This window comes from Sorghum bicolor, chromosome 3 (assembly GCF_000003195.3).
Source record: "Sorghum bicolor cultivar BTx623 chromosome 3, Sorghum_bicolor_NCBIv3, whole genome shotgun sequence".
Lineage (NCBI taxonomy): Eukaryota > Viridiplantae > Streptophyta > Magnoliopsida > Poales > Poaceae > Sorghum > Sorghum bicolor.
The window spans coordinates 63,203,619-63,230,298 of NC_012872.2; the positions used below are offsets into that span (position 1 = coordinate 63,203,619).

Genomic DNA, 26,680 nt, shown 5'->3' on the forward strand with positions numbered 1-26,680 from the left:
GACATATAGCTGATAGATTCGACACATAAGCTCTATCTTAATGGTATTTTGACCATTTTCTACAAATTATCCTGATTAAGTAGAAAAGTGACGCCCAAACATCATGTTGTCAGTCTATAAAAATTACTTTAGATATTAGTCAAAGATTTAATTTTCCATATAATCCAGAGCGGTACAAAACTACTACTAGATACAAAAAAAAATGTCGCATCGAATCAGACAACGAACCTACAAAGACAGTACACTGCCTGAATCGGGGCCCAGTCTCCCTTCAAAAAAAAAAGAATCGGGGCCCAGTCCACGACTGCCATCCGGCCTATGCGGAAACGGGCCCACTTATGGCCATCGTAATGGCGTCGTTCCAGAACGGATTCGGCTTCGATGTCCGTGATTGCAATCGATCAGCGGCGGCCTCGGCATCAGACTATCAGAGGATGATCCTGCCTCGACCATCTTCACCTTCTCCGGCGGTCCTCAAACTCGTTCGTGATCACGAGGTCCATGGGGGCTTGTGGCCGGCCTGGCGGAGTGGCTGCGCTGAGGATGCTTGGTTATTATGATTTATAGCTAGACACCTTGAAATCAAATTATCAGTAGGTCCTACGGATATTCACCAAGATGCTACGTATTTCATTGCGCTGCTCAAATCAATCAACAATCTTCTCATCAGCTGCAATCATACGCTGGAAGTATCATGAACAGCCGACCATACAATCAGCCAGTATTATGATGAATCCCATTTTGATTCCAGCGTTTTTTTTTTCCTGAAGGCCACTGAAAGATCCTACGCGTTGCAATGATATCTTGGAATTCGTTCGAGGGACAAGAGGCATTTCCAGATGCTCCAATCAAGCATTCCTCAATTCCATCACAAAAAACAAAAGAGAAGATCACCCAAAGCATTTACTCCATCATCAACAGCACCGCAATGCAGTAAAACATCAAACCATCTTGGTTGCTCCTTACGCTGAGGTAGCAGGCAGCAGCAGCAGCAGCAGCGGGATCAGGCGTTACAGACACACAGAAGTTCAATCTCACGAGCATCATCTCATCATCATCATACAAACATATAGTAGAATCCGAACCAAAACGCGGTAAAATGATGGAGCTAAGCTAGTGCAAGGCAGGCATGGAATTCAAGCTGGCGGACTGAGCGAGCTCACCATTGCGAAATTCGAGACACGATCCCCCCTTCCGCGGCAAGGCTTCATCACTTGCTCCCTTTCTTCTTCCACAGGTCGCCGAGCACCCGGATGCCGGCGCCCTTCCGCTTGCCACCGAAGCCCTCGTCGTCGCCGTCGTCGGGCATCGTGGCGGGGGAACCCCAACCGTTGCCGTTGCCGGCCAGTCCGGTGAGATGGTTGTCCCCGCCGAGCACCGCGGCCGCCGCCTCCGCCGCCTTGCGCCATTGCTCGGTCTGCACGCGCAGGCGCCGCAGCTCGCCGTCCAGTGCCTCCCGCGAGGCCTCCGACGCCCTCAGCTGCTCGCCCACCCGGGCCTCCCGCGCCGCGCCCTCCTTCAGATCGTGCTCGGCCTGTGCCGCCTTCGACGCGGCGTCCTCTCCGGCTTTCTTCGCCGCCTCCGCGGCCTCTCCGGCCTGCTTCTTCAGCTCAGCATTCTCCGCCGCGAGCGCCGCGATCTCCTTGTCCTTCTCCGCCAGCTTAGCCTTCAGCTCCACGACCTCCGGGCTCTCCTTCTCGGCTGCGCCGTCGGTTTCCACCGCCGCCGCGCCGTTGTCCTCCCCGATCATTTTCTTCGTCTCCTCTTCCTCCACGGCCTCCTCCTTCTCGGCCAGCGCCGCCGCCTTCTCGCCGCAGCTCACAACCTCGCAGTCCTCAGCCGCGCTCTGGTTCTCCTTGTCCCCCGACTCGGCCCGGACGACCTCGAACACATCGGTCGCCGGCGCGTTGATGCTGCTCTCCTCCTCGACCGCCGCCGGCTGAGTTACCTTCAGCTCCTCGGTCTTCTTCGCGCTTTCGACCCCCGCCGAAGGGGGAGAGAGAGGAGAGGTGGTGGTGGTGGTGGAGGCGGGGCTTCCTCCCTTGGTCCCGACGCGCTTCTTGGCCTCCTCGAGCGCGACCTGCGCGTCCTTCTTGGCGGCCTCAGCGGACGCCAGCTGCTCCCGCAGCTTCTTCAGCTCGTCCTGCACCTTCCCCAGCTTGGTCTCCAGCTCCGCCACGCGCGTCCCCGCTGCACGCTTCTTCTGCAAGACCCATTGCCACCCCGCCGCCACCGCCGAAACAGTGAGCCACAGCACCGAAAACACTCCTCTAGACATTTCCATCTGTGACAAAAATGTTTGGGGGAAGAAGAAGAAGAAGGAAACGAAACTTTACCTCGGGCAGAGGGCTGCGCGGCGAGTGCCGGTCCCCGACCTTGGGGCTGCTCCGGTCGGTGACGGGGCGGTGGTGCGCGCCATTCGCCTCGGAGGCGGCCGTCGTCTTGAGGTGCAGCGGCGCGCGCTGCGACACCCGCGGCGGCGGCGGCTCGTTGCCCCTGAAACGGAACCCAGCCACCAGCAGCCATGTGTCAGAAACGAAACCCGCAGCACCCACCGCCACTGAGGCGGCGGCGAATATCTCGGCCAGCTCGGCACGCACCTGGATCTCGGCATGGTCCTCCGCGAGCTCGTGGCGGCGGCGCTCGTGCTTCAGCCTCCTTTCCTCTCCCCGGCGTGGCGCGTCGTCCTAGGATCACAGCAGGAGCGGCGTGGTCATGGAAAGGCGGAGGCTGGCAAGCGGCGCGCAGGGCTTTGTTTGAGCGCCGCTGGTGCCTTTCTCGTGGGAACGGACGGGAAATTTGTCTGCCTATTAATAAATCCGGGCCGAGGCTGCGACCGCAAGGCGAGGTTGCGACCGCGAGACGCACCCGGCTCCCAGTCCCAGGAGCCGACGCGACCGACCGGTGCCGGTGCGCGATGCGATTCAAATTCGAAAATCATTGGAGCAAAGGCCGACGCGGAAGCGGAACCAGCCAGAGGGGAGCGGTGCCACTGTGCCACCAGCACCAGCCGAAGTGCCGAGCGTTGGTTGGTTGGTGTACGCCGCCCGCGTCGGCGTAAATGCGGGGTGCCCGAGCCGCGGCGAGTGGCCGGTGCGCCCGCGCGCGCTCGGGGTTCGAACGGAACGGCACGGCTGGTTCCGAATTCCGACTGGCGAAGAGTTGGTGAGACGGGCACATGGGCTTGTCAAGTGAAGAGTGGCCCGGGACCGGGGAGGGGAGGCTGATGATCAGTGAGGGTGAGGGGGGCACAGTTGCTAGGAAAAGTCCTCTGGCCTCGTCAGCGAGTATACGTGACAGAGATGCTGTGCGCGCTGTTCGTCTGCTCCGAGAGACCGAGACGCGGCGCGCGTGGTACGTGCAGACGGTGAGCACAACCGGACCTGTACTCCCGACCATACTGGACGCAAGAGTACAACGCCCCTTGTGCGTAGCACAAAACGTCTGGACACGTTTGTATTGCATCTAATGTCATGTGGATATTTGTTGCCACAATTTTCCTTAGGCCCACCTAAAAACCTAAAATTTTTCAAGATTTTTTCCGTCAAATCGAATCTTTAGACGCATGCATAGAATATTAAATATAGAAAATAATAAAAATTAATTGCACAGTTTAGTCGAAATTTACGAGACGAAAGTAATACAGTGTCGCAAAATATTTCGCATCGGGAACTAAACACGGCCTTAGTCAATCCTAAGGCCTTGTTTAGTTGGCAAAAATTTTAGATTTTAGGTATTGTAGCACTTTCGTTTGTTTGTGGCAAATATTGTCCAATCCTAGGCTAATTAGGGTCAGAAGATTCATCTCGTGATTTATAGGCAAACTGTGTAATTAGTTTTTGTTTTCGTCTAAATTTAATACTTCATGCATGTGCCACAAGATTCGATGTGATGAGAAATTTTGAAATTTTTTGGAAACTAAACAATGCCTGAGTATATTTGATTGTTCTCAAGTGGATCTAGTGTTAACTATATATATAGTTTTTTTTAGAGAACCATATATGTAGTTTTATATATTGTTTGGTACGGACCGTTAACGTAAATCTATATAAAGTTATGTGTTTTTTTTTTGCCACGAAAGTATTGCAAAACAAAACTTGTGCATCCTTTAGTAGCTTAGCTAGGTGACAAAGTATAGCAAACTTAACTGTAAACTAAACATGTCATAAATTTGTTTGTGTAATACAATTGCCTACAGGCTACCACTAGCAAGAATGATGGGACTGGATATTCTCCGCTTTTGAAGCAATCAGCCGGCAATCTATGGGCTTGATTCACACCCTACACTCGACTACTACTTGTTTGTGTAAGACTCAATTTGGAGATGCATCCAGCCAATAATTATTTGCTAAAAAATAATCCCATGATATTTCTCCATCTCTACAAAGGATATAATAAAATATATTTAATCTAATATATTTATTTGGTGCCACAAATATTAGTATTCTTTACACTATTTGAATAAATTATTTATAAAGGTATCCTAACTCCTAAGTCATTATTTTAAGTTTTAACCCAATTTATAGGAAAGAGCGTCAAGATTTATGCCCCTAAATTAATATTAGATACAATATATGAAATATATTCTCATAGTTTGTTTATTTTGTGTCATGAATATCATTATAGTTTATGTAATTTTAATCAAGCTTGATAAATATTGACTCAAGACAACTCTAAAAATTTAACTCTCGGACAGAGAGAGCAGATCTAATCAAACTTAAAAATGTTTGATTTCTAGAAAAACCAAGAATAATATATTTTTTGCAGAGTAGGAGTAGTAGCTTAGCTAGATAATATTTCATAGCTAATGTTAGCTGCCAGTGGATCCACTTAAACAGAGTCTAAATCCTACCATCGCAAGAAGTTTCCGAAGAAAGCTCCTCCCCAGTGTTGAATTTGCATAGCCTGTTCATACAACGATCTCGTTCTTTTTCGCCTCTTGCAAGATTTTACATGTGTACAAGATTTTACATTGTACGTACGCGGAAAATGGAGTCGCGCGGGGAGTCCTCCGGCAAGATGCAATGGGACAAACAACGAGGGAACTGGGACTCTGCAAGGGCACAGGCAGAATGCATGGGCGACGATCATCAATGTGTACTGTATTATTATGTATGCAAATGAGGGCTGCCGGGCAATGCCTCTAGCCGTTCGCGAGGGCCCCATCAGCACTTACACCGTACAGTGCGTATAGCCTACTCTAATCCTAGCGTTTAAGCTGGCTGAAAGGGACTCTTGGATTTGCATGAGGTGAAGTGAAGGCGTCGAGCGTGCACTAAGAGAGATCACCACTAGGTGTATCCAGTAATGTCAGGGTCTGCTCGAGCATCTGAAACTTTCAACGAATTGTAAATTGTGGAGTTACTCGTCCATTTTCCTTTGTTGCGAGGTATACAATGGAGTGGACATCTCTTCTATGTGCAGCCTCAACGTTAAAAAAACAAACGCAAACCTAATATAAAAGGTAATTAAAAGGCATTCTCACGCTGAAGTCCACCCGGTGATGTACTAGGAGGTAACCGATCGTGATCCTTGCTTGCTGAGAATGAGACGTTCCTAGGATGAACATCACATTCACATTGTGGGGCGGTGTCAGTGTCGACCTCTAGCTATATATTTCGCCGCTCGTAGACATCACCTGCTCACCTAAACGCATATGGAACCAAGAGGAAGCACCACCGCACAGATGATTGCGACCCATACACCCACTCCAACTAGCAGGAACATGTGTGCGCATCACCACGCATGAGGATTAGGACATGCGAGAGCAGAGCACATACCTGGGATGATCGCAAGAGGAGCCAGCCAACATGCAATTTCCCTTCGGAGTTTGGAGGAGCCTCGTCTAATCGTCTTGCGTCTTGAGTCTTGACTATTGACGAGCTAGCTGTGTCACGATATGTCGAGATGTATGGTATGGCCGGATAGCGGCAGGCGAGGACAAAGTGAGGAGATGATGGGAGAAAGGGTGCAGTGCAGATAAAGGTGTCAAAACTTTTTCAGTGGGAATTAGAAATTTGGAATGCACGTCTACCCAGCAAACAGGGGCACTCCGGGCAAGCAAAACGCGCAGAGGCTCATGAAAATGAAACGTATGTGCTTGGAACATGCGCTCTGTTCGCTTTGGTTCCTTTTCGTTACCCCGTCTCGAGGAAAGCTAAACAAGTTCAGTCCGTGGCAAGGAAACCCGGGAAAACACATGCTGACATGCTGTGGTTGGTGCACCGTCACGAATTCACGATTCAGAGTCACGAAGGCTGCGTGCATTTGCAGTTTTTCCTGTATAGCATTTTTGCAGAAACCTGCTTCGGCTTCCCTGAGAGGTACAGTACCAGACAAAACCACCAATATATGCCCTATCATAGATTAGTGGAAACTCAAACGTCAATCAAATGGTACTATTTATCCTAATGATTTTTCATGTGGTTCTAGTACCGAAAGTCAAACACAACTTTCTGTAGCTCCGAAGTTTCTGTCATTATGCAGCCAAGCAGCCAACTCCAATGAGCTACTGAGCTGGACACGTAACCACATATAAAAGCGCAACACTGAATATTGGCTATAGCAGTCACAGGGCTCGTCTGCTAAGCTTCATATCGTCTGTAATGCAAACGCAAGTGTCAAGGACATTCATTTCCGTTCGGTGCACAGCCTAAATATTGGTTTCGGCAGACGACAGCAGTCAAACTGCCAAGGACTGACCGCAAACCAAGCTAATCCGGGCTACCTGACTGCTAACCACCTTTTTTCTTTTGGAAAATTGATGCTAGTGAGTAGTGATACTAATTACTACTACTACAGAAGCCGCTAATCATCGAGGTAAAGATCACAAGGCCTTTGCACATGAATCTCCCAAAAAAATGATTAAAGAATACGCAATGGCAGTGTCAGCTCAGCATTTTTTTTCGAATTAAAGTATATAGTAAGATCGATTGTCCTCGGAACACGGGCTATAGCAGTGGGCAGCAAACAGTTCGCAAAGTCGCGTTTGTTAACCCTTGTCCTGCTAAGGCCTTGTTTAATTCACCCAAAAACCAAAAAGTTTTCAAGATTCTCTGTCACATCGAATCTTTCGTCACATGCATGAAGCATTAAATATAGACGAAAATAAAAACTAATTGCATAGTTTAAATGTAAATCGCGAGATGAATCTTTTAATCCTAATTAGTCCATAATTAGATAATATCTGTCACAAACAAAAGAAAGTGATACAGTAGCGAAATCTAAATTCTTTTCGTATCTAAACAAGGCCTAAAGCGAATTGCTGCTAAGCACTGCACAGTCGCACAGAGGACAAGAGAAACGGATTTGTTCATGCCTGTGCCGTGCCACGAGAAAAGCCCTTCCGCCGGGCGCGGAAGCGGACCACTGTCCTGTCCCCGCACCACAGACTCCCCCAGCTTTCCCTTGGCATCCGCCGATAATTTTTACTGCTCCGCCTCTCGTGAGCCGTACCACACTACCACCCCACTAGTTACTGTTGGTGGCATGGCATGGCAAAGCTCGCGCCGTAGGCCTTGTTTAGTTCACCGGAAATCCAAAAAGTTTTCAAGATTTCCCGTCACATTAAATTTTACGTCACATGTATGAAGCATTAAATATAGACGAAAACAAAAACTAATTACACAGTTTGTCTGTAAATCGCGAGATGAATCTTTTGATTCTAGTTAGTTTATGATCAAACAATATTTATCAAATAAAAACGAAATTACTACAGTAAAAAAATCCGAATTTTTTTCGAAACTAAACAAGGCCGTAGCCTTTTCTACGGAGAAAGGCTGGTGGTGCACTGGTGTCTGCTGCTCATGGTCATGGCACGGCGCGGTACCCTCTCTGATGGCCGCGCTGGGCGCCTGCGCCTGCGCCCGTTCAGGAGCGACGGGCAATGGCTTCCTGGTCTTCGCGACCTCGCCTTTGCCTCTCCCCCTGATCTCCTTTCTTGTTGTTGACCGTGGCAGTACTGGATAAGCATGGAGGCAAGAGAGGCCTTGTTTGGATTTTTAACATTATAGTATTTTCGTTTATATTTAGTAATTATTTTAACTATGAACTAACTAAACTTAAAAGATTTGTCTCATAAATTAAAGGCAAACTATATAATTAGTTGTTTTTTATCTATATTTAATATTTTATGTATGTGTCGTAAAATTTAATGTGACGAAGAATATTATTTTTTTTTGAATTTTGGATGAAGGCCAGCGTCTTGTCCGGTGATGCCCTTGGGTCAAGAGGGGAGGTGGAGGTTGGAGGGGCCCGAACGGCCACATTTCTCGCTGCAGTCGCAGACTCGCAGTTCAGGTTATTACTGAGGGTTCATCATCTTTGGGATGGAACGCCGAACGCGATGCATGTGCAGGCTTGCGTACGAGAAGATTTGTAGGCTGAAAATAGCGAGGTCCTGTTTGCATGGGCCAAATTCCCAGGCCCATTTATGAAGTGATCGCTTCTCCCAGTTGATTGTAGTTCCCCAAAATGGTTCAGCTCAGCCATGGTGATTCATCTTCTATGGTGATTCATCTTCTCTGCCCTATGGTGTTAGAGGGTGGTTGGGACAGCTCCCAACAGCTAGAAATCTGAAAAAATAGCTTCAATCCTATTTTCTTAGCCAAATACGTCAAATTCCACCGCCTCGAGATCCACCAAAACACGGATCTAGATCCTCGATCCATGAAATCTAAGGAGCTCCTCAAGAGGTGCTATGAAAACACACAGCTCAGACTCCGGCAGCAGCCGGAAGTGCATACCAAACACTTTAGAAAGAAGAGCCATTTAAATAGCAGAGAAGCCAGAGTATTTTTGGGTCTAGAGCCGGAGCTGCAAAAAATGACTCTGAAGTGCCCAGCAAAATAGTTCAGCTAGTAGTATCTGTGAAGGTTTTTGCCTCTACATTCTAGGATGAGTAGCGCACATAACACAAGTCTTTCCATGCAGTACAATATAGGACCATACGGATGATATAATGGTCTGCCCTGTCTGATGTCCAGGATACTGACTTCAACAGTCAACCATATGTTCACGAAGGATATTGCCTTCAACAATCAACCATATGTTCATGAAGGATATTGCCTTCAAAAATCAACCATATGTTCATGAAGGATATTGCCTTAAAAAATCAACCATATGTTCACGAAAGCAGTCAGATACAGGTACCCATGGAATAGGATTACCAGATCATTTGACAGAATATGCCCCTGCTGGAAACCCGAAAGTTGATCTCTTATTTCCTAATGGCAGAAATTGGCTACACCAAAATCTCAATCTGCAGCACAACTGAGGAAAGCAGAAATATGGATGCAATATTAGCATTAGGAAAACGATAACTGTTTGTACCTAATACCATTGCTATATTTTAATCTAGTTGGAAGCATTCAAAAAAGCATGAGCCTTATGCAAGCGAATCAGATAGATCAAGTAACTGAACTCTGAAGAACACATCTCGTGGTAAAATCACCATAATGTCACGAAAAGACTGCTGATGGCAAAGCATGGCATGTAGTTTCTACTAAATCTAATAGTAAAGTAGATCTGAAGATATCGATGCCCATGTTTTAGAAGTATGACAACATGGGTTCTAGGATCTCAAATCAAAATGGAGAGTGTGTTACCAGTTCAGTTTGCTCTAGTCTGCTTTGATCAAGCAGGCACAAAAAATACCAAATGGAAGCTCTGATCTATATATATCCAAGGTCTCCAGAAGCTACATCATCCAATACGCTCCTGTCAGGGCCTGAGCTTGTTGCTTCTTCCAATTCATTATTAAGGTGCATACTTTCCACCTCTTCGAGTTCATCGGTGTCAGGGTCTCCTTTTGTCGCCTCTTCAGTTTTATTATCGGGGTAAACTCTCATTCTGATGCGCTTGCCTTTGATGTATCGATATTCCCATTTTGGTGGTGGGTATTTCTTTTTTAACTTTTCATATTTGTCCATCATCTCTAACTTCTGAAATACATCACCTAGCATCCTGATAATAGAACCATCAGGTCTTACACCTAGTTCCTCCATATCAGCAAAAATCTGGAGAATTTTTGAGTAAGACATCATAAGAATGCTTGGATAATTATCCCCAACTAATGTTTCTGTTGAAGCCAAACCCCAACTTTTAGCTGGTGAAATAAGGGGAAAAACATATTTCATTTCCTACCTCAAACATCTTATCATACGCTCCCACACTGTAATAGAAAGAAATCATTCTCATGAAAAATGTACGAGGCAAACCCTCCATATATCGTGAGAATACCATTCCAAATAACTCTTCTGCTTCCTCAATCCGGCCATCCTCGATCAAAGCATTCAACAAGGTGTAATAGCTTCCCATTGTCTTCCCTTGACCTTTGTTGAACATCCATTTAATGACCTAGATCATGTGGTCATTGTTTCAGTTCAGAATAAGGGTTTGCTATTATAAAGGACCGACTAAATCCTCGGTGCAGTATTGGTAAAGGAAAAAATGGTTATCTTCAAAAAACGGTTTAACTATTAAAAGAAAACAGCTAATTCTATTCTTCTAGAACTAGGAGCAGCTAACTGACTTGTCAAAGGATGAGATTACTAGTAACATTCTCCAAGAAAGGGGACTAACAGCTAATACAGTATGAAACCTTAACTAGAAATTCTGACAACTGAAAGGAATATGTAGGAAAATAATTTAGACCAAATAGTTCACATTAAAACTAGGATCTTCCATTTAACACCTGAATTATTCGTTTCCATTCCTTTTCGCCCTCAAGTTTCTGCAGTGCCTTCTTTACTACTATCAAGGGAAACTCCAGTTCCCATGCAACAAATGAGTCAAGTGCTCCATAAACTTCCTCCTTTACATTAGACAGACCTTTAATCTGCACAAGATGATAAAAGTTGACATATAGTTTCAGACACTCAATTCGACAATGTGTCCATAAGGAAATGAGTATTTTGCAAAGGGCATCCTACACAAACTATATGTTTCCCCTTATTTAATATACAATGATGGTACAGGTAATGTGACTGAAATTTGGTCATAGGTGGTTAATGAAACCAGGCAAACTTATAGTTACTACAAATACAGAAAACTGAAAGTTTGCTGCAAAAGCTGAACAGAGAAACGTGAAGAACCTCACACATTCAACAAGCTTCTGTGACTTGGAAATAGTCCCAATTTTCTTCTGAGTTTTCCACACACGGGGATATCTCGGTCTTGGACCCCTGACACCACAAACCTGTTGTGCAATCGCAATTAATAGGAATCATGATAGGCCGCTCCCGTCAGTACTAAACCACCATATGCATACCGCAAGCGGCACAGTAGATTAAGCTCACCACTACAGAATTAAACTTTATCTGATGTCGAACAGGCCCATCCTTTATTGAAGCAAATGCAGGCGACCAGTAGCTCCTCAAGCAAAACATTCTATAATCTGTATTAGCGAAAAGCTAAAACAAAATCCACGAAAGCAGATAAGAGCGTCGCCTTCACCTAGATGAAGAGAAGAGAGCAGTACCGTTATAGTGTATCAGAACTTCAGAAGAGCAGTAGGACTGGAGGAGAAAACGGGAAAGGATGGGCTGCCGCTGCCGCTGCCGCTGCCGCCGCCGCCGCCACCGCCGCCGCCGAGTGGAGTAACCGACTGCCGTGACCGTCGCTGCTTCTGGCCGGAGTCGGGAGGGGAGCGACCGCAACCGCACAGCGGCAGCTTGGAATTGTAATCCCGATTTATCTCTCCAGTTTTATTTTTTCTTTCAAGGAAATCACATTGGTACTGTATATGTTCGGGCTTGGGCTTTGTATTCGATGGGCCGTGGGCTGGTCTAGTAAATGAGCCTTATGTAGTTGCCCGTTCATCTTCTTCATCCTGCCAAAGAAGCTTTCCTCCAAAACTGCAAAAAGGACGGAGAAGGCTTCCTCCACGGCTCTGCCCATGGCCGCCGCCCGGACCTAGGCTAGGGATTGCTGCCTCCCGAGTCCCGACTCCCGACCTACCAAGCGGGAAAGGGAGAGGAGGCACTGTGGCGGCTGGAAATAATTGGAAGGCGAGGACTGAGGGCGAGCGCAGAGTCCGGTGGTTATCATTTTCTTTTTTTTTTCTTTTTTTTTTCCGGAGGGGAGAGTATCGGGGATGCCGGTGGCGAGGCCGGAGCCGCAGGAGCCCCGGGTGATCGCCCATGTCGACATGGACTGCTTCTACGTTCAAGGTACGTGACTAGCCTTGCCTCTCCCTCCCCCACCCCGCCCATGACCAACAGTTCTTCGACCGAAAAGTGGCCATTTGCTTTACTGCAGTCGAGCAGCGGAGGAACCCGGCGCTCAGGGGCCAGCCGACCGCCGTGGTGCAGTACAACGACTGGAAAGGCGGCGGATTGATTGCCGTCAGCTACGAGGCTCGTGGGTTTGGTGTGAAGAGGTGAGTGCCTTCCTTTCTTCGTCGACAGTCCCGTCTACTTGGAATTTGTTTAAGTCGTAACTTCGGACGAATTGGTGGTGGTTATTCAGGTCCATGCGCGGAGATGAGGCCAAGAGTGTCTGTCCTGGTATTAATCTGGTTCAGGTCCCAGTGGCGCGTGGCAAGGCCGACCTTAATCTTTACAGAAGTGCTGGTTCTGAGGTAGAGACTAATTTACTACTCCAACTCCTTAACAGCACAGGACTTACATGGCATATTATACAATAATAAGTCTATATTTCGCAACTGAACTTTCAGGTTGTTGCAATCCTTGCAAGCAAAGGGAAGTGCGAGCGGGCATCCATTGACGAAGTTTATCTTGACCTTACTGATGCAGCAAAGGAAATGCTCTTACAAGCTCCCCCAGACTCACAAGAGGAGATTTTTATGGAGGCAGCAAAGTCAAATATCTTGGGCCTTCTGTCTGTAAGAATGTTTTCACAAATAGTTTTGTTGCTCCTCTTCTGTTTGATGTGACATGATCATAGGTCATGATATAATCAGGATGCCGGAGAGAAGGAAAAGAACGTGAGGGCATGGCTTTGTCGATCAGACGCTGATTACCAGGACAAGTTACTGGCATGTGGAGCTATTATTGTTGCACAGTTACGAGTCAGAGTTCTGGAGGAAACCCAATTCACATGCTCTGCTGGGATTGCTCACAATAAGGTTTATAATGGGTCGTAATAGTGAGTAGATGCTGTTCTTCCTGTTGACAAAAGTGTTCGGTAGTTCATGGTTATTATTGTGTTAGTTTTGCTATGCTCAGGAAATCAGCTCAGTTTCCTGTATTTATGTTTTCTGCATTCCTTGATTCCTTTCTCTTGCTAAAGTCTTCCACTCATTGTTTTTATACTGCACAGATGTTAGCTAAACTTGTCAGTGGAATGCACAAGCCTGCTCAACAAACTGTTGTCCCTTCTTCATCAGTTCAAGACTTTCTAGCATCATTACCTGTGAAGAAGATGTAATCATCTAACTCTAACAAGATGCCTCTGTTCTTTCTGGGTTTTTGCTGTTTTCTGGGAAAAGTTTTTGGACTTTGTATCATTATTAGACCACAGAACATTGTGCTTTAATTGAAACTATGCATGGTGTGAAACTGAATGGTGAGAATAACCATATTGTTCAGGAAACAGCTTGGTGGTAAGCTTGGAAGTTCCTTGCAGGATGATCTTGGGGTTGAGACCATTGGTGATCTCCTAAGTTTTACAGAGGATAAGTTACAAGAGCAGTATGGAGTAAATACAGGGTAATTATGTTCATGCTTTATTTATTAATGTGTTGATTATTTGGTTTAGCTTGATTAATGTAGATATAAGCTTATAGTGAAGATATGATATCACATTTTAAAGAGTTAATAGTTGTTATTCCCTTTGGCTTTTAGCAGTTGATGTAACTTTTAAGTTGATAGTTGCTTCATTGTATCCAACATGCTTCTTTGCATATTTTTTTTAATATCATGCCAAATAGGCAAATGCTCACTAACTCATCTTGTAAGCGTTTGACTTCATGCAGCACATGGTTATGGAAGACTGCTAGGGGCATTAGTGGGGAAGAAGTTGAGGATCGTCTTTTACCCAAGAGTCATGGGTGTGGAAAGACATTTCCTGGCCCAAGAGCACTGAAGAACAGCGCTTCTGTAATAATACTTACTCTGTCATTTTCGTTATTCTTTTACAAAATCTTTGGTTATTAGCTGCTCAAGCAACAGAGTATCCAGAAGTTATAATGATAGAGCATAGCATTTGTCATGACCGTAGTCCATTTGGGGGATAACTAGTGCCAGGACGATAGCCTGACAAAGTTGGCTTGGAGGGAGAGTGGGAGACTAGAGTGTTTGTGGTGAATTCAACTGATTGTTCTTCATTCCTTTTTGTCCTTGACACCTCCCTTATAGATAGAGGATTCCTCACCACGTAAGGAAGGCCCAATCAAATCCTAATGAATCATATCCGATCCTATATCTAATTGACCTGAATCTAACCCTATCTCTAATTGATCCAATAGCTCTAATTAATCCTATGGGTCCCTGCCCCCTAGCTGACCCCCATAACAGCATTTCAATTGGCACATGATGTATGAAGAACCATATGCTTAGCTGCATACTTATTTGACTTGGGTGAAATAGCTTGAAAATGAGAAAATTGCTATTATAGGACTCCCAAACATGTGCCTTTGTTAAAATAGGATTTCTAACGTTGACATCGCTAAAACGACATTCGAAACGTTTGCACTTTGTTTTCCATGACATTTGGTATATTAAATCTCTTTTCTCATCTAAATACATGTATTTCTCTTCTCTTTGGACTTTTATCCTTCTGTCATCTGGACGTTGGTTACATACGGGAATTTCATCGGTCGTTCTTCACTGGGCTGGCTGGCTGCGCAGCTACCGTGACTGACTTGCTGCCTGCCGTCGCCGCCTAGCTGGGCAGTGCCTTGGCTGGTGCCGGTGCCTTGGCTGGGCATGGCATATATGAAGTGCACACGTTCATATATAGTAAAAATTAATAAACAATGAGGCATATGCAATGAGGCACCAGGATCGTTGGTTCCATCGACACCAGGTGGAGGCTCTCCATCCATCATCGACACCAGGCAGGGGAGTGGCGTGCGCCAGATTGGAAGGGAAGGAGGGGCAGCAGCTGGGCGGCCGGCGGCGTCACTAGGGCACGGTCATACTCGTACCGGGAGATGAATCGATCGGTGGCCAGATGAAAGACCGATGAAATTCCCGTACGTAATCAACGTCCAAATGACAGAAGGATAAAAGAGTCCAAAGAGAAGAGAAATACATGTATTTAGATAAGAAAAGAGATTTAATACACCAAATGTCATGGAAAACAAAGTGCAAACGTTTGCGATGTCAATGTTAGGAATCCTATTTTAGCAAAGCCACATGTTTGGTAGTCCTAGAATAGCAATTTTCTCGGAGCGCTGCATGTCAGTGAGACAATCAGTGGTTACTAAAGAAAACTTGGCAGTTCCATGTACAAACTTTTGTGGTCCATGTCAGCCACATTTGTAGAGCTTACACCAGACTAATTCTGAACAGTCATTGTACTTGACTACTGCTGCTCTTATCAAATATTAGTTTGTTGAATGAGTAGCATGTACAACAGAGACTTATGTTGGTGCTTTATGATGCTGCACTTTGATGGCCTTAAAGGATGCTAGATGCAGTACCCTTCCTAACTTAAATTTTGTGCAGCGTGAGTCAGATGCCACATGCATGTATTTGAGAATAAAAAAGGATCCCGCATGCATGGCTCAAAAAACAAAATATCTCATTCCTATGTAAGAATCTAGGAAAATTTTTGTTAAGGTTCAGTTAATTCAGTCAGTCTATTTGTTGTAGGTCAAAGGCTGGCTGGATCAACTCTGTGAAGAATTAAGTGAACGGATCCAATCTGACCTGAACCAGAACAAGAGAATTGCTCAAACGCTAACTCTTCATGCCAGAGCATCTAAGGTATTTTGTGTAATATACTAATATCTTTCCTTTTAGGGTACTGTAATTTTCTGGTAAAATGGTCAGGCATGTATCTAGTCCAGTTTCACACTGCACACCATAACTTCCTGATTTTTCTACTTTTACTGCAGGAAAATGAACGTGATTCAACGAAGAAATTCCCTTCCAAATCCTGTCCTTTGCGCTATGGGACTCGGAAAATTCAGGAGGATGCAATGAAGCTATTTGAATCTGGTCTTCACGAGTTTTTAGAATCTCAGAACACTGGATGGAGCATAACATCCCTTTCTGTTACTGCAAGCAAAATATTTGATATACCTAGTGTATGCTTATAAAAGCTTTCTTAGCAATTGATGATTGGATATGTTATCTTGTTTAAATGTTGAGACACCTTAGAGAAACAAGGAAACATGGCAACTTCAGTATATTATTTTGATCTCTTGATAAATAAAGTATCATTCCTTCAAACCAAACATATATTGAGATTACATTATGTAGAAGTTCCATCAGCTTTTATAACACCAACATACTAATGAAATTACAATCAGTTAAAGCAAAATGGAAACAAAAATTCCTATTAAATCTGTGCTAACATGTCTGCAACCTTGTTATCTGTCATTTCTGAACTGTGGTGCCTTATTCTCATGTTTGCAAATGCTACACCATATACAATCTGTCATTATTCATATGTGTAGTCAGGCCCTACATAAAATTGCAAATGCATTTTGCTAATTTTTATTTGTTATTTTAATTTTGTTTATCAGGGAACAAGCTCAATCTTGAGATACATTAAAGGTCCTAATTCTGCTGCACCTCCGGCTATACCTGATTCTTCGTCTGTACCTGAGGATCCATCTCTTGGTGATCTTCCTTAGTTCAAGTGTGCCTACTTTTTGCAGTTTTTGTTTGTTCTTTAAGGATCTTCCAATATTTTTCTGTAGACAACGATGTATTTGTGAAGCCAATTCATGAAGAACAATGCCAGCCATCTACGTCTGAGAAAGAAGACAATAATACACATTCTGTGTCTACGATTTCAGCTAAACAATGCCAAGCAAATAAAGAAAAAAGAATATCAAAGAAGTTGCCTGAAGTTAAGGTCAGTTCTTTTCTCCTCGGTGGACGCCATCAAACTGATTTCTTGTTGGTCATATTTTTAAGCTGTTGGTGAATGAAGATGTTGTTTTCCTTTTGTTTCCGTTTGCTTGCTTACGGGCAACAAAGTAGCATCAACTGTTTAATATTCAAGTTGGAATATCCCCAAATTTAGTGCTTTGCTTGCCTTTTTTATCACAAATGATTAAATCAAGGGCTTTTCTTTCTGAGTAAGCTGTATTTTTCTTTTTCTCTTGCTTTTTTCTATGAAATTAGCACTGAATTGTGCTGTTCATTAAAAAAAGCTTCCAAGTTTGACATGTACTCAACTTGTTCACTTCTTTTTTTTGTTTTATTTTGTCTCATTTCTTGTGTTGGTAGTATACTAGTATGACTTACAAACTAATTTTTAGTTTCCATGTCATTAACTCATCCAAGATGTTTCATGACGATAGGGAACTTCCTCGATATTGAAGTTTCTTTCACGGGGTCAATCTACCTTCCATGAGAAAAGAAAATCTGATGGACTAATTTGCAGCCATCAAGGTTTGGTGGACTGTAAGATGCTGATGCAGATATTGATTTAACCACTGCCACATTTGACATTTATTCGTTTGCTGAATATTCATGGTGACATTAGGTCCAGGGAGTTCTTCGGAAGCAAACAAAGCTGAAGAAAACAATGTGCCTGCGGATGCTGAGGATAGGAACCACACCAACAGTTGTGCTGAACCCTCTGGCAGTAACACATGGATGTTCAACATTCAAGACATTGATCCAGCGGTGGTGGAGGAACTGCCACCAGAGATCCAAAGAGAAATACAGGGGTGGGTCCGTCCATCGAAGCACCCGAGCACGAAGAGACGTGGTTCTACAATTTCTTCGTACTTCCCACCCGCAAGGTCTTAGATACGTTGCTATGCTAGTTCTTCATTGTTTATTCTTTACTCTTCTCCACACAACAACGGCCTAGCTCTGTGTATTGTAATTGTAAGATGTGAAGATGTTTAGGTACCTTATATGTGATGAGCAGGTGGATGGGACCTTTGTGAATATAATTTTTTTTTTTTTGGGAATTTGGTGTTTTTGCCCTTACGGGTGAAGGATGGAAACATGAACATTAATGAAGGATCGCATCTACTATATTCATGTTGGAAAATTATTGAGTACAGTACTTTGAATCTTACAAATGAAAGTGAAATAAACCATGGAAATGGAACCTGTCTAGTTCCATGGCAGTCAGTCTTTCAGCGAAGCATAAGATAAATCAGTGAGATTGAGACGATACATGTTGATCAAATTTGTGCATCTGTGCTACTGTTTGATGTGAAGAATCATTTGTACACTTTTTTCCCATTTCAGTGCTCGCATCTTTTCTATCACTCTGCCCAGCATGTGCAGTAGTATATTATACATAAACAAAATTAAGCGGGAAGAATTTACTACAACATATGGTAACATTGATCGACCTCTAAATGGCACGCTTCATGCCTTCCGTTCTTTTCTTCTCTAATCTTCTCCGAGCAACAAGTACATTTTATATGAAGTCTTCATGGAAGAAAATGCAGCTGACATCATGTTTGCTTGTTAACAATAACAAATACAAACGTGAGGCAGTGAGGTGAGAGATTGCAATGATAAGGCCCGACTTAGGCAAGATGAAGGTCATTAGCATATTCAGAGAAAGTTGGGAGGTCCAATGCTTCCCTTGCAATGCTCCTGTCTTCGTCGGTTATACTTAAAGCTTGCAATATATCATCCTGTCATAACGGTTACATATAGTCGATATAATCATATCATGATTTGTGAGCTTGCACATAAAATTATATTTGTGGTTATATTTGATTTTATAATTTTGATCCTTCCTTTTAGCAAACAATGATACAAAGGCCTCATGTTTTTTCAAGCGGAAAAATGATGTACTACTTATTGATAAATTAAGAAGTCCAGCATTGCATGACATAGTGGCAAAGGAGATCCATAGCAGAATATGAAATAGAAATGATGCAAACATAATGAGGACGTGACATTGAGCTATGAGAAGCCTAAGGGCAGACAGAATCCCCAGGAATGTGCCAATATAGTTGTGCTCAAGACAAGCCTTTGGTTATCTTTCTTATTTTCTAGAGTCATTTATTTCCTTGTATCGGAAATAAGTGTCAGCCGTCGCCATCTTCTATCTCGATGAATTGAAAATAAGTTAATATTCATTCATCATACTCTATATAAGCTATAAGGCATACTACCTGGCAATCCTCTACATGGCATATCAGTACAAGAAAAAATTCAGTGGAGTCAGATTCTCAAGTTATAGCTAAATTTAATAAAAGGTTATTACCGCACTTTGGAGCTTCCGGATGTAGCCAATTACAAGCAGCTTCACAGGCTCTGTTTCAATCCTGCCAGAGGAATCAAGAAAATCTACTTGCTGCAAAAGAAAAACCACAAATCAAATGATTGTCCGAGAAAACTTGGAAACCTTACTATGCATTAATCTGTTAGTAAATATTACTAGACCACCAATGTTCAAAATCCCGTGCCAGAAAAGATACTTAGAACTGTAGGGAAATCATTGGAGAGCTGGCCTCCCGCATGAAAACAACGACACATAAAGAACAAGAAGTACCAACCATCACTCTTTCGACAGTCTGCTGTGAGAAGTCCCACCCAGTACCTATGATAACCTTGGAGAGTCCATGCACTTTGGACTCGGCCCAACCCAAATAAATTCCTGATATTTGGTCAGGAATACACTCGTAGGTACAGTCATCTGTTTGCAGATAGTCAAAGTAAAAAAGGTGTGTGATTTACAGTATTAAAAAACACTAGTATATAAGAGTAATCAGAAAGTGTTTAACCTGAAATTACCCAATGAAGATTGTTTACAATTTTATCACCTATCCTGGCATTTGAAAGTAAGGGATCAATCGGCAGTACACCTTGAATGCCTATGATAAATGTCACCCATCATCAGATTTGAAATAATGACAGTTTTATCAAAGAAAACAAAATCAGTGGTAATGAAGAGAGTTACGATCTTCAAATGGAGGAAGAGCCCATAGCTCAGGATCAAAGTCCAAAAGTGAATAGATGATGACATCAGCAATATAATAGTGTTTCCTCTGACTTTGAAGTGATGGTACTGCAACCGCCTTTGCCCCAGAAGCCTTGGCACCCTTGACGCCAACACTATAAAAAACGACCAAGAAAGCAGAAACCATAACTCGATAGCACATACCAAGTGCATTATTTTCAATGCATCAACATTGGAAGCATGCAACTTATCACTTTAGTGACATGAAGATTCAACATAGTTGAGAGCGATTATGAAAGAGTAAATATAAATATTATTGATTGTTTTGTGAGCCTTATAATGTTCTATGATTGAAAGAAGTGTATGGGCATCCTACGTATACGTGTAAGAGGTGTATAAAAGGGTCAGGTTTTGAGAAGTCGTGAGAATGAAATAAATTTAGAAAAGCAAGTGAGTACCCAATGGGTAGTTCTGGTTCACTGCCTTAATTTATTTTTCCCATTTTCTTGCTTGGAAATCTGGAACAGTTCGTTTGTTTTGGGTCGACCCGAAGTCCAGTGACAAAAAAAGGAAACTTGTGTCCCTAATCATACATTGGGCCATATCATTTCACATAGAAAATAGAACGCTGATGAAAACCAAAGGAAGTGAACTTATCAGTTATTTGCATATGGAAATTTTAACCTTATCTCTGCCAATAAAAAATCAACCGTTGATGCCTTGAGCCCCTAATTTTTGTGATTGGTGTGAATTCAACAGAAGATATAAAGGGATCCACTTTAAATATAGCCATCATAGCATACCAGAATCTATTGGAAGTTACATCATTTGGCTACCGATCGGATTTCAATAACATCTAAAAGTGTGCGCATAAGTTTTTTTTAAGCAAGGTCCTGATAAGTTATGAATCATGCAAAGGATAACATTTTTTCACGAAGGCACAACGGCTCGCCCAGAAGATATCATTCCTACACTTACACAGAATCTTCTATGACCAAGCACGACGATGGATTTACACCAAGCCTCTTTGCAGCCTCCAAAAATCTAGAAGAATGCAGGATACCTGATCAGTAACAAACAGTGCTACACAATGCTAGTTGAATGGAAACATCATAACACTTGAGCACTTAAAAGTAACAATTAGCAACAGATGATTGGTCAACAATGGTAAGGTACCCACATGTCAGGGGAAGGTTTCCCATTAGGGACTTGATCTCCACCAAGAATAACAGAAAAACACTCTCCCCAATCTGGAAAACAATTAAGGAGTTTACATGGATTAAGCAGCTAATGCAATACATAATAAGAAAACACACCGAATAAAGATAGATGAGTGTCCTCATTCCTTACTAGTTCAATAGTCCTTGTTTTTATTTGTCTGAACTCTGAACCATGGTATAAATCAGGACTAGCAATGTTAAGCTACTTGCATGATCCATGTTGTCAGAAATGGAGCATGGACACTCAGTCAATGAGTAAAGAAAGATACATAACATATTTAAGCAAGATAAATCCTTAGAATCACATTGGAAGAATTTCCATCCTCTTCATCAGTGGTAAGGTATACTGTACTTATTTGCTGCGGAAGCGGCGACACCAAAAGACATATCTATGCGCTATGCCATTGACAAGATCACAAGATACGGACTGAAGCAAACAGTTATCCTCCTACCTTCTAGTTTCGGAAGTTTGTGATCAATATTTCTCCTAACGGAGTTAGAAGCAATTGCGAGTGGCACTCCGTTCTTGTGAAGATGCTTGACAAGCCTCTTCACTCCTGGAAGCGGTTTCGCCTTTTGCCACCTATAGGAGAAAGTAAGCCGCTACCGCTTGAGGTTGTAGACTGAGAAGCGTTATGTACATGTCAAAACTGAAAAGAAACCTTCTCAGGTAGAGCGGATGCATCGCCTTGGAGTACTCCTCGACCGTGAGCGGCAGCCCGTAATCTCTGATGATTCCAGTGGTGGACTCCAGATACATCTGGCCCAGCCTCTTCTCCTCTTTCTGCGCATCAGGGACCTTCCCGTACGCCGCCAGGAATTCGTTGAGGACGTCCCTTGTCGCCCTCTCTGCGCCAAGACAACGCCATAGAACAGTGCGAATCAGCTACAGCATAGCGACACGGCACACGTGCAAATGTGCATCTAGGCTATCTGATCGGTCCGTCGGAGCGGCTCTGGTGGAACGGAGCGGGATGGCGAGGAGGCTGGGTGGATGGACATGGACCAGCGTGCGTACCTGTGTCAAGGAGGGTGCCGTCGAGATCAAAGATCACGGCGGAGACCTCGTGCGCCGCGGCGGCCATGGTCGACGCACGCTAGGCGGGGGAGGGAGGCGAAAGCGAGAGCGAGGCGCGGAGTCGATAGGCGCGGGTTGGGGAGGAAGTGGGGGGAGGCGGCGCGGGGGATTTAAGTGCGCGAGGAGGAAGAGGCCACTGCCCACTGGTCGCCGCAGGCCCGCAAGGATGGGAGTCGGAGGGAGACCCAATTTGCCAAGCGGCCTAGCCGCCAAGGGGATGCGTTGCTGCCGGCTTGCGGCTTGTGGGGTGTAGGCGAACCGGGTGCTGTTGTTCCGTTCCGTCCCCGTTGCCCTGTTGGTACCGTGTGCGACTGGACTCCGGCGAGGCGTGCGCGCTCGGCTCAGGTCACCGGCTCACCGCGCACTGGCCAGCCGCTCCCGCCAGCGCGGTGGTTCGTTCTTGCGTTAAGCTCTCGGGTAGTCACTAGTCACTACTCAGTGGCCTCAGCTCTTTTCGGCGTTGGATCTAATGTGGCATGCACTTCGAAACATCGTGACGGAGTTTTCCGGTGAAACAATTTGTCTGATGAACCTGAAAATGACTGATGGAGACGTATAGCAGAAATAGTACAGTTTTCTTTGTGATTTGTGGCGAGGTGAGCGGTGAGGTTTTGTGCGCTCACCGAGCGGTTATTGGACGGGCGGAATAAACTATTAGAGCAAAGGAATATTACATGATCGTCACGAATCTGAATCACTTCGCTAGCAGAGTTGCGTGATAATAATAAGCTGAATAAAGGAAAACTGTTCCTTTCCGATGGAGTGCTCCTTGTATCCGCCACTAACTCGTTCATATGGGCCCGGGTTAACTTTTTTTTGGAAAACATATGGGCCGGCTAATACAAAATGTTGGCAAACATAAAGCATATGAATCACAATAGAAGTTAGTCTCTCAACTTTTGCGAAAGTCTATTTTTTATCTCTAAATTTCAAAATTAGGTAAAATACATACCTCAACTTTTAAAACCGTGCATATTACGTTTCTGACATAGTTATGAGCGGTTTTGAAGACTGTTTTGTCTTTTTCATTTTTATTTATTTCGGCTGAGTATTTGTAAAATTATAATAAATCACATAAAATTTATAAAATAGTAAATCTGATTTTATTGGACTCCAGATAAGTAGATCTATACAGTGAACTTATAATATGGAATGCTTTAATACAAAGTTTTTGTTGTAGCTTTAAATCTGTATTTTTCTATAATTAATTAGAATAATTCATAATTATAGTTTGTATGATCCAATTGTCGTGATTTTTTATGTTGAGCTAATTATTATATATTTAAACTGTGGTAAAAATTTCAATTAGATCATATATAACTTAGTTATAATACATGATCCAATGAGTATGATTTTTTTTACTACAACTCAAGTATAGAATAATTAGCCCACTATATAAATTTCATCACAGTTGGACCATAGAAACTGTAGCTATAATTAGTCTAATTAATTATAGAAAAGTATAGATATAAAGCTACATCAAAAATTTTGTACTAAAACATACTATATTATCTATTCAATGTGTAGATCTACTCATCTAAAGTCTAACAAATTTAGTTTTTCTATTGAGTAAAATACACTGGCGGCCCTTTAACTTGTCAGCCTGTGCCACTTTGGTCCATGAACTTGCAAACTCGAAAAAGTGACCCCTAAGCTTGTCCGTCTGTGCCACTTTGGTCCATGAACTTGCAAACGCGAAAAAGTGCCCCCTAAACTTGTCGACCCGTGCCACCTTGGTCCATGAATATGCAAATACGGAAATAACACCAGCTGCATGGCACTGTTCTGCCACGTGGCCGCCTCTGGTAGGCCATGCATGGCACCCAAATGATGTCAACACCATAAACAGTGCCATGCATGGCATACTAGAGGCGGCCACGTGACAGAACAGTGTCATGCAGCTGGTGTTATTTCCATATTTGTATGTTCATGGGCCAAGGTGGCACAGGTCGACAAGTTTAGGGGGCACTTTTTCGCGTTTGCAAGTTCATGGACCAAAGTGGCACAGGCGGACAAGTTCAGGGGTCATTTTTTCGGGTTTGCAAGTTCATGGACCAAAGTGACACATGCTGACAAGTTAAAGGGCCGCCAGTGTATTTTACTCTTTTCTATTTTATGATTTTTATGTGATTTATCGTGATTTTTCGAAAAATTCAACCGAAATAAATAAAAAGAAAAAAAACAAAACCGCTTTCAAAACCATGTTAGAGATGTAATGTGCATGATTTTAAAAAATTGAGGGATATATTTTTTCCGATTTAATGTTCAGAGATGAAAATTAGATTTTTTCTAAAAGTTGAGAGACATAAAATGGTCTTTTTCCAATCACAGTTCACAAGGCTACCGTAGTGAGACACGTGTGAGAATGGGTCTAGCTCAAGCCTGATCCGCGGACCTAACCTAGGCCCAATCTGGACCCATCCAAGCCCAGTTCGACCTAATCAGCCAATCGTTGACCACTCAACGTCGATTGACCTACGTGACCCTCACCTTAAGCCGGGAGCCTTGTGTTACCATCTGGTGCCGACACATGGCACACCCTGCAGCTGCCATGTCATCCTCTTTTTTTTCCTATTTTTTTCTAAAAATATTAAGGGCCTGTTAGTTTCTCATGCTAAATTTTAGCAAGTTAAAACTATTTTAGCTGCTCAAGAGTAACTAGTGGGACTAAACTATTTTAACTCTTTTTTAGTCACTATGTTTGAAAGTTTAGCTATGATTTAAGTTTGGCAGAGGCGGGGGTGGCGATCTACGTGGTGGCCGTCCTCGAGAGCCTGTCCCGCGGGGAGGACGACTCCCCCCGACGAGACGCGGCTCTCGCTGGAGACAGCAGGTTCGCGCGGCGGTGCAGATTCTCGATCCGGCGGCATCGGACGGAGGGGAAGGACGTCGTGGGCTGATCAGGCAGCACTTCGTGTGCCACCGCGTGGGGTTCGCGTCGGCGAAGCCGCTCGCCGGTGCGCCCAGGCCGCAGCAGAACAGGCTCTCGAACAGGCCCCAGCTTTCTACGACAAAAGCTTCCCCACTGCTTGCGGCACCTTCCCGATCTCCCTTGCTTCCTTCTTCCACGCCCCTTTCACCCCAGCTTGCTCTTCCTCTGACAGTTTGAGCCCCTTCAAGAGCCCAACCTGCCCAGCATCCTCACTCCCACCACGAATCACCGTTACCTGCTATCCAAGCTCCACCCAGATGAGAAAAGGAAAAGTCACTCCGAACCAAAGAGGGTCGTAGAACAGGATTTGCGGACAAGAGAGGACAAGCAAATTGTGTTTTGTGTTGATGGAATGCAAGATTTTAGTGGGAATATGTGGGAAAAACCAGATCTGAGGCTCTAGTTCCTCACTAGGGTCCGTAACCTTCTCCGAGACGCCAGGAACTCCAGAGGAGTCAAGCGGCCAGAAGACCTGGAAAAATGAATTTGATAGGCTATATAACATGGACACCACAGTGGCATTTGATCTTAGGTGGAATGACAGTGTGCTCTAATTGGGGTTAAACTTACCATGACAAAAAAAAGGTGATCCTATGCGAAACAAACCAGACAACCAAACACGTCATATGCTAGGCAGACTTAGATAATACAGGGAACCAAACAACTAGCTATTAGTTTACTGGGACAGGCTAAAGCTACCCAGGCCAAGATTCTATCCAGGCTAGAAATAGACCACCCAACCAAATACACCCCTTGTGTTATCATATATATATATCTATGAGCATTGCTATGGTAATCTCATTACCTTGCTGTAACATCCCAGATTTTTACGTAAACCAAAAATACGAGATTTTTAAAATTTTTCCTGTAATCGTGTGAACCATATAGTTTCTAGGTTAAACTCGATCCTAACCCGCTAACAAATCGTGGCATACATGTAGATTTGTTTGTAGACGAGTGCTCTTATTCGTGAGTTGTCTTAAGTTGGATCTTGTTTAGGGTTTTGAGTTTCTTTTGGAGTGCACAAATCCGTAGCAAAGCCTTCCCGAATCTTCGTTGAGCCTATCTCTAAGGCGAAGCGAATCCGTTCTCAACCTTTTCGTTGGAATACGTCTCAAACTCCTTTGATTCTTCCAAGCTCTTGTCGAAATTCTCTTCTCAAAATCGCATTATCTTAAATTCGTGGTAACTCATCTCTATCTCTTTTCCCCTCCCTCCCAATCATGTTATGTAGTGGAAAACCCCCTTTTCTCTCTTGGGCCGAATTTCTCTCTTTCTCTCCATTCCTTTCTCTCCCTGCTGGCCCAACCTGACCTTGCCCTGGCCCAACCCGCAGTGCCGGCCCACCTCCCTCCCTTCCTTCCCTGTGAAGCCGCGAGGCCCAGCCGGCCTGCTCGCACCCCCCCTCCTCCACCGGGGCCTTGGCCC

The 26,680-nt window shown here is 44.1% G+C and overlaps 4 protein-coding genes across 8 annotated transcripts; 1 reads left to right on the forward strand and 3 right to left on the reverse strand.

Annotated features, from left to right (window-relative positions):
• On the reverse strand, nt 881-2,836 carry LOC8075602 (interactor of constitutive active ROPs 1). Its single transcript, XM_002458470.2, has 3 exons — nt 2,601-2,836; nt 2,337-2,496; nt 881-2,203 (listed from the first exon to the last, which is right to left on the reverse strand). The coding sequence occupies exons 1-3, from the start codon at nt 2,612-2,614 to the stop codon at nt 1,211-1,213; spliced, it is 1,167 nt and encodes a 388-aa protein (XP_002458515.1). The 5' UTR covers nt 2,615-2,836; the 3' UTR covers nt 881-1,210.
• Nucleotides 8,752-11,693, reverse strand: LOC8075603 (pentatricopeptide repeat-containing protein At4g21190). 2 transcript variants are annotated; one of them, XM_002458471.2, is made up of 7 exons: nt 11,480-11,693; nt 11,298-11,388; nt 11,099-11,197; nt 10,694-10,837; nt 10,144-10,356; nt 9,606-10,016; nt 8,752-9,270 (listed from the first exon to the last, which is right to left on the reverse strand). In XM_002458471.2, exons 2-6 carry the CDS (start codon nt 11,385-11,387, stop codon nt 9,672-9,674), a joined length of 891 nt encoding a protein of 296 aa, XP_002458516.1. In that variant the 5' UTR covers nt 11,388; nt 11,480-11,693; the 3' UTR covers nt 8,752-9,270; nt 9,606-9,671. The 2 variants fall into 2 exon arrangements, with proteins under 2 accessions (XP_002458516.1, XP_021311558.1); XM_021455883.1 differs by having other exon boundaries at nt 8,769-9,270; nt 11,298-11,395; nt 11,480-11,688.
• LOC8075604 (DNA polymerase eta) lies at nt 11,825-18,147 on the forward strand. 3 transcript variants are annotated; one of them, XM_021455880.1, is made up of 14 exons: nt 11,825-12,170; nt 12,259-12,379; nt 12,469-12,580; nt 12,677-12,844; nt 12,923-13,087; nt 13,282-13,385; nt 13,551-13,670; nt 13,937-14,060; nt 15,780-15,893; nt 16,025-16,216; nt 16,658-16,754; nt 16,835-16,992; nt 17,444-17,546; nt 17,629-18,147. In XM_021455880.1, the coding sequence occupies exons 1-14, from the start codon at nt 12,095-12,097 to the stop codon at nt 17,895-17,897; spliced, it is 1,923 nt and encodes a 640-aa protein (XP_021311555.1). In that variant the 5' UTR covers nt 11,825-12,094; the 3' UTR covers nt 17,898-18,147. The 3 variants fall into 3 exon arrangements, 2 of the variants coding, with proteins under 2 accessions (XP_021311555.1, XP_002456380.1); XM_002456335.2 differs by having other exon boundaries at nt 17,444-17,534; XR_002450991.1 differs by lacking the exons at nt 17,444-17,546; nt 17,629-18,147 and having other exon boundaries at nt 16,025-16,127; nt 16,835-16,963.
• Nucleotides 18,280-22,530, reverse strand: LOC8072097 (bifunctional riboflavin kinase/FMN phosphatase). 2 transcript variants are annotated; one of them, XM_021455881.1, is made up of 10 exons: nt 22,261-22,516; nt 21,905-22,091; nt 21,695-21,825; nt 21,203-21,272; nt 21,001-21,066; nt 20,023-20,177; nt 19,847-19,936; nt 19,619-19,758; nt 19,327-19,416; nt 18,280-18,748 (listed from the first exon to the last, which is right to left on the reverse strand). In XM_021455881.1, the coding sequence occupies exons 1-10, from the start codon at nt 22,325-22,327 to the stop codon at nt 18,638-18,640; spliced, it is 1,107 nt and encodes a 368-aa protein (XP_021311556.1). In that variant the 5' UTR covers nt 22,328-22,516; the 3' UTR covers nt 18,280-18,637. The 2 variants fall into 2 exon arrangements, with proteins under 2 accessions (XP_021311556.1, XP_021311557.1); XM_021455882.1 differs by lacking the exon at nt 18,280-18,748 and adding an exon at nt 18,759-19,164 and having other exon boundaries at nt 22,261-22,530.